General features: G+C 38.8%; 2 protein-coding genes across 2 annotated transcripts in view; one reads left to right on the top strand and one right to left on the bottom strand.

Moving 5' to 3' along the window:
• The window catches only part of LOC115265162 (electron transfer flavoprotein beta subunit lysine methyltransferase), a 127,246-nt gene that overhangs the window by 62,034 nt on the left and 52,430 nt on the right, over positions 1 to 12,782 (bottom strand). The window lies entirely within an intron of this gene.
• On the top strand, positions 5,927 to 7,666 carry LOC109423337 (growth arrest and DNA damage-inducible protein GADD45 alpha). Its single transcript, XM_019698280.3, has 2 exons — positions 5,927 to 6,486; positions 6,934 to 7,666. Exons 1-2 carry the CDS (start codon positions 6,148 to 6,150, stop codon positions 7,123 to 7,125), a joined length of 531 nt encoding a protein of 176 aa, XP_019553825.3. The 5' UTR covers positions 5,927 to 6,147; the 3' UTR covers positions 7,126 to 7,666.

Here is a 12,782-nt window from a genome sequence, read left to right as displayed (position 1 = left end):
AAGTGTCTATCCATGATAACTTTTTTCAACGTTCAAAAAGTATATATGTTTTAATAGTTTGTGAAGCATTTGTATATTGTTAGTGTACGTTCAAAATTTCATTCAATTCGGTTCACTGGTTTTCGAGATATGACAGCTCAAAAATGAGTTGTCTAAAAAATAGTGTTTTACCCGAACGGTTCTAACTTTGCGAAACATTAATCAATCGAGCCCAAATTTGTACCAATGATGCACATATAATAGGTTGACAAACAGTTGAAATTTGAGATTTTTTGATGCACTCTATGAAAAGTTATAGCATGTTGAACTTTTTTGTGAAAGAAAAAAAAGTTGCCTATCCCAAACATTTTGGCCATCCCCTGTATTTGGAAGTTGGATGGTATGTTCTATATATCTTTTTTAAGCGATATAAATGTGTTGAGATACATCTTATATTACATGTAAGATGTTTTATAAGCCGCCATTTTTTGCGCTGTTTTGATTGTACAAGTGTTCAAAATTAAGTAAATAATACAAGAAAAATACACTACGTTTTGTATGAATAGTGAACTTTAAACACTTATATAGCTTGTTGTGTTGCTTGGGCATGATCATAAATCATGGTGTATTTTTATAAAACGAAAATGCACTAGGCTCGTGAAATCATGAGTCGTTTTTACGATTTTTGGGAGCAGTATTTTACCCGTGTAGAGGCACGTTCTCCTCCATTTGGGAAATTTGTGCTATTGGGGGCGTTTATAGGGACGAGCAAAGGGAGGAGTTTTCAAGGGGATTTCAGGTTTCTCCCAGGGAGCTTCAAGGATTGTAGGAAGACTTAGGAGTACTTCAGGGGGTCTCAGGAGAGTTAGGGGAATTTATGGGGGTTTCAAGGGTTCCAATAGGTCTCAGGGGCATTTCAAGTGATCCAGATGAAGAGGGGGTTATTGGTATCTCTGAGGCGTTTCAGGGGGTTTCAGGGGCGTTTTGAAAGGTCGTAAAGGCAAGCAGGGGGGGGGGGTTGCTGGAGGTCAGGTCGGGGACATTGATCTTAGGGGCGTTTCCGGGGCACTTCAGGAAGTTTCAGAAGATTCTGAGGATGTTCAGGTGCGTTACATGGGGTCCGAAGGGGCTTAAGGGGGATTTTAGAGGCATTTCAGGCATTTCAAGTCTCAGATGATTTGCGGCAGGTTTCAAAGGTGGTACGCTGGCATTTCGGGGGATTTCAGAGTGTCTCAGCAGCGTTCCATAATGCCGACGGGTTTTGAAGGAAGTTTCAGATGATTTGTGGCAGGATTAAAAGGCATCACGGAGGTGTTTTCGATAGTTTCTGAGGGTCTCAGGGGCGTAACTTGAGGTCCATGGGTGTCTTAGGGGTACTTCGAAGGCTTTTCAGGAAGTTTCAGAGGATTTTTGGCGACGTTTTCGGTGCTTCGGATGGTATCAATTGAGTTACATGGGGTCCGTGGGGGTTTTAGGGGGATTTTTTAAACCGTTTCAGGAAATGTTAGAGAACTATCAGGGACCTCTTCATGAAAACCCTAGAAATGCCATGGAAATGCCTAAAACACCCCTGAAACCTCTATAATATCATTGAAATGCCCTTGAAATTTCCGTAGCTCATTTAAAATGCCCCTGAAACCCTAAAATGTTTCTGAAACCTCCCTGATCTAACCCTACTTGAAATGCCTTAAAACGTCCCTGAATCTCTCTGAAATGGCTCTGAAATGCCTTGAAACGCCTCTGAAATTTCCTTTATTTATACTATTGAAATTCCCATAAAATCTTTGTAAAACTTCGGGTCAAACCGCCAATTAAATCTGACAGAACGCATTAATCTTAGACATTATTCACAGAAATTGAAATTTTAGTCATCAATGCCTATTTATGTTTATTTTTTTAAATCATTAACGCTCTGCACGAAATAGGCTGGAAAATTGATCGTTTGTATTATTCATGTGATGAACAATCGACTAAGTTTTCAGTTAGATCAGTCCACTGAAACTGAGATCATCCAGAAGATGCTTTTTTGCTTTCGTAAGATACGCAATAAATATCCAAATGGCAAAAACAGATTTTTCAGACTTTCAAGCCATCCGACAATCTGACTATTGCAATAAAAGTTCAAAGAGTGTGTTTTTCTATTGGTATTTTTAAAATTCTTCTCCTAAAAGTATATCTTTATATTTTTCAAAATATTTGAGATTTTTCCCTGATTTATTCTCATGTAACAATCGAGTTTCTAAAATGCTAAAATGTTAAATATCGAACACTGCAAGTTTAGAGATGTTTTTGCCCTGCAATGCGATTTTAGAGGGGTACCTGCGAGCCGGTGAACACTGCAATGCTGTAGAAGATCTACCATCAAACAGTTTCGATTTGGGTTAGTAATAATAATCGATTATTCACGAGTTGAAAAGTACGCAAGAAATTAAGTTTTGTCACCAATCAAAATTTTCGAGATCATGGCATTATCTGTTACCAGCTGGGATGAAGAGTAATGGGGTACGTTCGGTGAAGTATTAGATTTGTAGTAATGAGCAGACTTTTTGTATGGTAAGAAGGTCTCTGTTTCTGCAATGAAATGGTGCAAGAACCGTGGGTAATATGATTCCTTGTATAATTTAATGGTGTTTGAGAGACGAACCAGCCAAGGGCTGAAAGTCTCTCAAATATAGATAAATCAATCAATCAATGGTGTTTGAACAAAACTTCGGGTTTTCTCCATTTCTTCCCTCTTCAACAACACCGTTAGCCATAGTTTTGCTGAAACACCATCAAATTAGACAAGAAATCATAATACCCACGGTTTTAAATATTTGCACCATTTCATTGCAGAAACAGAGAAGTTCCCAAGTAACAATTCAAAGCCATTAAAAAGCATGCGCGTTGATCAAATGTTCTACAAAAGCGCCGACAGTTGAACAAGAGCATATGTCTAATAACTAAGTTCACTTGTTCAGGCGTACAAACAAAAAATGATCAAAGAGTTACCAAACTTACAACACTACACCGGGAATGACTGACGGACTGACAAATATATCAGCATACATGCCTTATGATTAAACGTTGCGGTTACAATTATTCAAACCAGTCTTGTTAGAGATCACGTTCATGTAAACCTTTTCGTCGATATTCGGCCTCCTTTGTCTCCGACATTCGCCACACAAGCAATCAAACTACTGTACGAAACAAAAATGTCAAACGAATGCACTTCACCACGATAGCGTCTTCGGGAGACGGTTCGGCTTTTGTTATTCCTGTCTTCTTCCATAATGAAAGCTGTGTTGGCCAATGCAACATGCAAGAATAAACTAATACTAACATTCATAATCGGAATTGGCTGCAAATCTATGCAAAAAGCTTGAATTAGACAAATGTCATCGTGTCAGACGATAATGATTTGACGCTTTCTTATGTTTATTGAACTTCGTTCTACCGCTCATGTTGTGTGTAAGAGGTAACGGTAGCGCACGAATGTAACAAAGCAAGCTGACACCCGACTGCGGCAACGAAATGAAGGTAGTGAAAAGTGTCGAATGTTTACAAGACTGATTCAAGCATTGATCAGCTTCAATGTTTATAAGGACAATTTGTTGAATAAAATACTTAAGTAATGTTTAAACAACATATATACGGCAATGTACTAGACTCAGGATTTGAATGTTTATACACTGCTTCGAATCTGCCGATTCATGTAATTCAGATTGAGGCTGACCGAATGCAGACTGTGATGTTCGTTCTGAGCATCCCCAGCGAATTGTCATTTGACGTTTGCCTATCGAGCAAACGAGCGCGGTATAGCCGAAGCCGAAGGGCTCCTCTTTAGCTAAAATAAATCAGACCATTAGTCTGTTCTGAAACTCCACTAGAAACAGTTACTTTTGTTATCACGATCCCCAGTTTTAGCTCTCGGTGTCTACACAGTCGGCTGGCTCATCAGTAGTTCTACAATTTGGTTATATAAAACAGACGACTGTCAATCAGAAGGTCCCGAGTTCAAGTCTTTCCACCGATGTGATTTGTTCCATTAAAATGAAATTAAAAAGGTGATGATGCAGGTATAACATCAGAAAGAGATACATATTTCAGATTAAATACAAATGCAGAAATATGGAAAGTAAAATTATTTTTTCCATTTTATTGTTTCAATGATATTGAAGAAAGGTTTAAGAAATGTTTTTGAAGCAGTTATAAAATCATATATATTAATAGATACGTCATAACACCACCATGTTTTGATTGTATTATGGTGGAATAAATTTCGAAGAAAGCCTGTGTATTACGCACTTTGCTGCTAATGCACAATAATGGTTTCTTAAGCCATTCTTAAACGATTAAACAAATAGCGTCAAACGACGATGTTTAATAAACGTTGAAGAAAAGTTTATGATATTTTTGTAAAAAGCTGATGGTTCAAATGTTGAACAAGAGTTTAACAACCAATGTACGATCATTGAATAAACATCCATTTCATCGTGCTTATAGAACTGTTGATGTTGAATAGATTCTCATTTTTGGGCGAACAAGAGTTGAAGAATAGTTTTATTTTAAAATTATTCAAATATAATACGACTAGCAGCTTAGTAACGTTGGTTTAAGAAACATTTCTTCAAGCAAAAATTGTTTCTTGGGTTACCTTCTCACCATGCAAAAATTCTGCTCATTACTGCAAATGTAATACTTCACTGATTGCGTTCTTTTGCTATTTTTTTTTGCTTGTTTTGTGTCTTTTTTGGCCGATAATTCTCTTCTCTTGACAAGAAAGCAGCTTAAGAGCATTTTGAAATATGATAGATATCTGAACGTGAACTATTATTTTTTTTTTAAGAAAGGCAAAACTATCTGAATTAGTGGGACATTTCTCACTATTTCGAGAACGAACAAATTGAGTATTGTAAAACCTACATATAGAATTCGAAAAAAAACTCAAACAAATCGTGGATGAAGTTGTAAAGATGAGTATATACACATCGCCATTGCAGATGTTGCTACTATCTACATTAACATAGATCCACTTACCCCACACACTTGGCCAAGTCTTTGCATGCATTTTTATTAGGTCCTATCGTAAACTTAGAAAGAGTTCAGAACTAATACAACTTTTAATAGATGACAGGATGGTAAAAATAGCGAATATATAAACTATTGGTTATATAACAATTTAATGTACAATGAAGTAATCGGAAAGTTCCATCTCGTCGGACGATCGCGCCTACGCCTCGATTTCATTAGTGGCTAATTTCCCGACACAGTTACTGAATCATCTAGAAATTCAATCAATAACTAAACCTCGAAATGCACCAAGAATTAATCTAGAAGTTTTTACTGCGAATTGTTGTCAAAATTATCGTAGATTTCAGGTAATCCGCAGAAAGTTTTTTTTTCAGTCATATTCCTTCTCAGGAAGTTCCGCTAGAAAAGTCCATTTGGGTATTCATTATAATCTGGAGTCATGAATTGTAGATTAATTGGATTTTTGTTTTGATACAACTCAGGACCAGTTATAAAATTGTGGAAAATAAATACTTATAACTGTTCATGAAGTCTTGTTAACAACCACAAAACTTTTCCATTTACTAATAGATTTAAATGATTGTTTTACTCTGGAGATTTCCAGTGAACTGTTACAACATGTTTATGACCCAATTCAAGCTACGGCTAATTATTCGAAAATTAGGAATATATGTAGCATCGTACTGCCCCAAGGTCAAACAACATCGAAGTGAGAGCGATCCTAATGTCACATCGTCAAACTACGCCGCTATTGTTTACAAACATCGCGGTTATTCCACTTTATATTTAGAACGAATTAACAACCAATTTGACCCTTGCAAAAATTCCGCCTCGCCTCGCGCGCAAAACAATCTGGCAGCACAGCCGACCGCGTGCGCCGAGCCTAAACGAACCGCGCACGATTCTCTGGTCTATAAAAGAGGCCCCCTCGGGCCGGACGGGCAATCATTTCTCGTTCCACAACTGACCAGTTCGCGTCGTCAATACAGAAGAAAAAGTTTCGCGCTCACCTCAAAGTTTCGCGTTGTGTGCAGAGTCGTGTTCGCAAAAGCAAACAAAACAACCAACCTAACCGGATTACGCAATTGTTCGCGGATTCCCATCATCGCCCCGAGCGTTAGTGCCTGTAGTGTGAACACAATACAAACAACAACCATGGTTATTGCGGCGGTTAGAGAGCCGGTGAGCCTGTGCTTACAAGTGCCATCGTTTGAATACAAGAAGAGCAATGGGGGCTCCTCGTCGGAAGCAAGTGGTAGTGAAAGCCTCAGTGAAGTGGAGATAGGACTGGCAGCGAAGCACGCGTTGCTACTCGCCAAAATCGAGAACCGGCTGATAATGGGCCTATCGGATGCGATTAGCAATCTGGCCAAGACGCCCGAAGAGTTTCTGTTTTGCTTTATGGCACCACCCAAGCCCGGAGACAGTGCCACCCACATGCACGAGGTGCTGCTGCAGGCGTTTTGCTTCGAGAACGATATTTACATAATTAAGGTGAGTTTCTCCGAAGGGGTTTCATCAGACGTTGTTGGGTTTCCCTGATAAAAATTTCTAACGATATAAATTTAACAATGAGACTAAGATTGTATTTTAACAATTTTACGTAACTTTAAAATGTAGAGTAATACAGTTTTACCGTCTATTTTACAGAAAAGCATAAAATGTACGGTTACTTGTTAAGTTGTGAAGTAAAAATATTTTGTCAATGTTCCGTTAATAAGCCTTATGCTTTATTTTTGTAAATTCTTGTTATAGGTACCACACATTTTATAAAAACCATAAGTCTAATTGTTATGTTATTGTTTTCCACAATAGAGTTTACTATACATTTATTGGAAATTTCTATCAGGGAAGAGGGCAAACATTCTTCATGACCTCGCGTTAATTATGCATTTACGCACTAGTTATTAATAAATTTCCTCCTTTCTTCTCCTCTTGCAGGTTGACAGTGCAGCAAAACTAAGCCGACTGCTTGGCTCCAGCACGGTGCAATCGTGTGCCCTGATCCAGAAGAATTGGTCCCCGGACCACCAGACCGAGGTGCTCTCCAAGGTCGAAGACAAACTCGTAGACTACTGCGAAGAACACTGGGAGGCGCCCATCAAGCCAATTATCAAACTACCGGAGAAGTAGGCCTCGGACGTGCCCCAAGGCCTACCACGATGCCAGTGCCAGCCTGATGGATCCAGATCAAAACCAAAAAAAACCCGCTAAAATCTGCGACGAGAAGAGCGGAACATTTCCCAACTGCGTGGAATCCGTTCGTTCGTTCGTGCGTTCGCTCGGTGATACGAAATGCAAATTAGCACAGCACCCATGTGCTAAAACCACCATGAGCCCAGGTCGTGTGCAAAGCTTTAATCTTTGGGAATTTCCCCATTGGCGGCCGGATAATTGTCGAACAAGAAAAAAAAACGACAGCGGCAGTGTGCAGCTTCTGTGTGGTGCTAAATCGTATCATTGACAAAGTTTGTGATTTTGGCTATTAGTGTAGTCGTGACGGAAAAGAACAGACATTAGTCCAAGCAATTTAGAAGTGTTTTTCAAATGATTACCAAAAACTGATGAAACAGTTTTCAAGCTAAATCCAGTGATTAAAAATTGTATAAAATGCTTTATATTAAATTGAGCCCCAAGATGATTTACAATATAGAATCAACTAACTGAAACTTAAGCTTGTGTGTATGTTACATAAAAGATATATCACATCTGCCTTGATAGAGGTATCTTAGATCTGTGTTCGCTGATAAGCGAGAAAAAGTTAGCATCACTTGGTAACAAACTGCTCCAATTCGATCAGTGACCCCATTTATCAGTACATACATGATTGTGTTCGAAGGACTCACCAATAATCGTAAACATCAGGCTTTGTTACATCGCTTCGAGGCATGTGGCTCAGATAGATACGGTTTCGACTTTGGTTCGACGAAGGGCTTCGACCTGCCGAAATGTTGTTGTTTGGATTCGTGCTGACGTAGGGTTTGACGTTGGTTGGCTGCTTGTTTTGAAGCGGACTGTAGTGAAAACAAGAGTAGCAGGTTGCTATTTCTTTAAAATGGATGCCCGTGACTTCTTCACATTGACATAATGTGGGTCAATGTACGTTTTCTTTCGAGGAAAACATATGGAGATATTAGGTAAAGATCTTTATACTACCTTAAGCATGATAAAAAAATATTCAAAAATAAAATTCTTTTTCCTCTGCTCCAACGACCATTTTGTATTTGTACATCGTGTGAGCACGAAAGTACTCTATGCCAAGGTAGGTTGAAAAAGTTTTCATTACAAATAGTTCCCCAAAAGACCGAGAATCGAATCCTTCCTGTCACAATCAACATGGTCGTACTGAACATCTGAATACCGCTTCGGCTATATGAGCTCTTCAGTAGATGCGATTTATTGTGCATGAATCTCGTAAAAATTTAAAACTGCAGAGTTAAAAATCATTTTATTGCAAAGAAAAACGTTTATTTGGATCAATTTTCAAAATTCGCGATGTACTATCAGGTTATTGGTTAATAACGCTGTTGTGTAGTTGCTCCCATATTAACAGGAAAAAGATAAGCAAGGAGAGTTAATGAAGGGTGGGTGGGTGCCATAATAGCTGATTGTGCTGCTCTTCCCCTGAATGTCGTTTCTTCCAAAGGCCGGTTTCTCGAACGCCGTTTCCACTAATAGGATTTTTTCCCGGATCATCCATTTCCCTGAATCATATATTATGTACCCTTCTTTATATTATAGGCGGTTCTTGCTCCCTAGACCTTTGGCAAAAACTGCTGTATGAAGGATGGGAATATTGCTCCTTCTATTCATAGCTGCTCGTTCTTTCTCTGCAAATGGAATTCATTGGGTCATTTGCGCCGTGAACTGTGTTCCTAGATGCTACTTGGATCACTGATCTTGACCGCAGAACACGCTCAGGAGCATAGACACACAAACGCTCTAACAAAACGCTGCAGTCGACTTCTCCTCGAAATATATGAAAATACACGCACGGTCTTCATCACGATTATAATTATAATTATGATTCATTTGATCGGGATGACCACCCCACACAAAAGCAAGGGTACGTCAATGATCGTTCAATATTAACCTTCCGTAGTTGGCCGCCACCGTCAGCACCACGCTAAGGCTGAGTACAAAAAGCGAGATTTTATCAACGTGTTGTACAAAATACAACAGCGTGATCGCTCAAGGGTTAAACGCGCCAGCGCATTGATCGTTTACTTAACCGACCTTTCCACGAAAGTTTTCGAGCCCTTCTAATTCCGCATTCAAGATTCGCGTCCCCATCTCCCTAGACTAGAAAACCGACCGACCCACGAAAACAGTCGCGCGCTCCTCACAGTATTGAATCTAGAGTATACGGAGAATAAACTGTCAAGCTGAAATAGCTATATCCCTTTCGTGACGGACCATAAAAGAATGATTATCTCAAATTTTCTCTTATAAACTTAACGTCCTCTAAAATAAAACTTTCTTTACTTCGGCCACTTTATCCACCTATGCACTTTTTGGGGTCAAATTAGGACCAGCACAATTGTGCTGGTCCGTCCTCAAGCCGGTCGATGTTCTCTAATTAATTGCCAAAAATTGCCTACTTTTAGGCGTTTTTTGGTACAGAAGATTTATTGTAATTATTAAATCACTGCAAAGTGTTAGTTTGTAGAAATTTAGACGTATAATTTTAAATCTAGGAACACGAGACCAGCTTGACGGGGTATTCATATCATAGAAGTGAATAAAAAGAAGATAATAAGAACAGCAAATCCCTGTTCGAATCTAATTCATGATTTCGATAATATGGAGTAATATTTTTCACCCAAGTATTCAAAGTTCCTTAAAAAACTCGTACAAGCTGATATCGTGTTCCTTGAGTTGAAATTATACGTCTAAGTTTTTACAAACTAACACTTTGTAGTGATTTAATAATTAAAATCAATCTTCTATACCATAAAACGCCTAAGAATAGGAAATTTCCGATGGAACTTGGACCGCCTTGGGGACGAAACAGCACAATTGTGCTGGTCCCACTTTGACCACCCAGAAATCTTGTGCTTTCCAACAAAGCGCCACTTTTTCTTCGCCGTTTTGCAGAACTACTCTTTTTCTATCGATTTTTATCCCTGCATACCTGGATTCAACAAATATTTATAAAAATACGACAGATAAATTTTTTTCAACTTCTAGGGTGATTGTTTACTTTTTGTTTAACTTTTCGTGGCGTTTTTTATAAACAACTAGCTGGCCCGGCAAACTTTGTCTTGCTGTCTTGTGGAGGTTTGACAACTGTTGAGCTCAAAATAGCACCGCAATCTAGATTGGTTTCATTTTAGATCGTGTTGATTTTCTTCCCAGTTCATGAAAAATCAGTAATTTATCAATTTTCTTACTTTTCTAGTTGATTTTCGTAACTTTTTATACATATAAACACAGTCATCACGAATACGAATCAAACCATGCAAGAGCCATCCTGATTGGTTCACCCGTTCGTGAGTTTTGTTGCCTCAAAGGGACTTCAAACTCATTTTTATATATATAGATTCCAATCAAAGCTGAGACTCAGAAATACAAGTTAGAGTAATAACTCGATCATAAAAAATATTTACATCACATATTTTGAGGAAAAAACAATTGAGAAAAATGTGTAAAACCAATGCCGAAAAACAGCACGATTGTGCTGGTTCGTCACGAAAGGGATATACGAATTATTTGTTTTTATTAAGAGTAGTCCCATGTGTTACCTGTAATCGACGGCCGTTGAGGTAATTTAGCCAATTATTTTTAATTTTATCAATGACCACCAAAATTTCGGATACCACTTGAAGAACGAACTCAGAAGTTTAAGTTTGGTTCAATTCCGGTTTCGTAGAACTTAAATCTCCAAAAAGTTACTTATGTATTAGTTATGAACTTGGAAGTACATGTACAAGCTTTTGACATCTCTTCAAAACTACATTTAAGTCGAAAAAAGGTTCAGAAAGAACTTATGTTGAACTTTAAAACAGAGTTCAATCAAATATTAACCGTACTCATGTTGAACTTTTGCGTGCCTCTAAAGCTCTAATGAAGTTCAGTTGAACATATTCCAACAACTTGAAAAGTTCCGTTTCGAACTTGTTTCGTACTTGTTTTGAACTTACTACTCAAAGTTCTGATAAATATTAACCATACGCATACCAAAAGTGAACTTCACTTGAACTTCGGCGACAGCGGAGCTCGGGAGGAGTTCTTATTCAATTAAATCACTCGGAAGTCGAGCTCAGCAGTCACAGCTTGTGTGAATTTCACAAGTACACTTTGTTTCACTATAATATTTCAACGTCTCTCTCTCTCTTCTTGGCGTAACGTCCTCATTGGGACAAAGCCTGCTTCTCAGCTTAGTGTTCTATGAGCACTTCCACAGTTATTAACTGAGAGCTTCCTCTGCCAATGACCATTTTGCATGCGTATATCGTGTGGCAGGCACGAAGATACTCTATGCCCAAGGAAGTCAAGGAAATTTCCTTTACGAAAAGATCCTGGACCGACCGGGAATCGAACCCGTCACCCTCAGCATGGTCATGCTGAACACCCGTGCGTTTACCGCCTCGGCTATATGGGCCCTTAATATTTCAACGTACTTACTTGTAATCAACGCAAAGCATCCGTATTGTGTGGTTCAAAGGCTGCCCCCGCAGCGGACAACTATTCTGCCCAGGATTCCGCCGGAGTTTTTTCGGCTGCGGATAAAAGTCTTCTAGCTTTGCTGGATGTTTTCAACCCCGTCTCACTTGTCGCACCAGCGTGCCGGTAATCGACGCGATCGTTGTCACTGAAAACTTATATTTTTTTCTGAGTGATTGGCACTAGCACTAATTTATTGCTTTGCACTTGTTTCAATTACGAACCAAAACAAACTAAACATGTCAAACTGTGTAAGTTCACAAGAAGTTCCACGTAAACTTCTTTCGCAGCGTATTATAAGTTCAGAGAAAGTTCACACGCGTACCTGATTGAGCTATACTAAATGATATCAGCACATTGAGTAAAATCCCACAGTTCCTAACAACACATACATGGAGTAGTGGTTAGGCGCCGGCTTTCAACGAGGAGAACCCGAGTTCAATTCTCAGTAAGTAAAAAACATCCAAAATTATCTCAATGTATCAGTCACTTTGGATTACACAGGTACTAATGTCTCATAATAATAAATTAGGGTCTGGGACCATTTGGGCAGGAGCACCTATTTTGGGACTTGCTGCTGTAGCTCAGTCTGTTTTCAGCCAATTGACTTGAGTTTTGGAATACGATAAGATACGCGCAGTATTAAGCCATGAACAAAATTTCATATCAATTGGTCTGAAATTGGCTGAGTTATAGCAGCAAGTGCCCAAAATAGGTGCTCCTGCCTAAATGGTCCCAGACCCTACTTTTGAGAAGTTAGCGATTTTTTTTTCCATTTTTTTGAAGCTTATTTTTAAGCTGAATAGCATTCCTTTCAGCGACACAAGTGTACTTTTTGTGAACTGAAGTTTGGTTAATTACTTAAAAAGTGAGCTGAATAGAATGCTATTCATCTTCCTTCGAATAGCTGATTAAGCCCAAACATGCTATTTTATCCCAACTTTTGGTTGCTTGGGTTGTGAGCTGCAATTACTTTCTTCTAACATTTTTATCGCTTCAATATTAGGTCAGCACCACAGCTACAAGATTAATTTGCAGAAATTACCAGACCCTATAAAAATTAGTAAAAAACTAGTGTCACCCACCTAGTTCCCCTGACTCAGGGGCCCTGAGGATGGTAACAA

Source organism: Aedes albopictus, chromosome 2 (genome assembly GCF_035046485.1).
Source record: "Aedes albopictus strain Foshan chromosome 2, AalbF5, whole genome shotgun sequence".
Lineage (NCBI taxonomy): Eukaryota > Metazoa > Arthropoda > Insecta > Diptera > Culicidae > Aedes > Aedes albopictus.
The sequence above is the reverse complement of the archived record's forward strand: the minus strand, read 5'-3'. Positions and strand labels throughout refer to the sequence as shown.

Bases quoted from the DNA above. Each gene is read 5' to 3' on its own strand.
- LOC109423337 (XM_019698280.3), top strand. From the start codon at position 6,148: ATGGTTATTGCGGCGGTTAGAGAGCCGGTGAGCCTGTGCTTACAAGTG. The intron at 6,487-6,933 runs GTGAGTTTCTCC...CTCCTCTTGCAG, and splicing joins ACGATATTTACATAATTAAG to GTTGACAGTGCAGCAAAACT.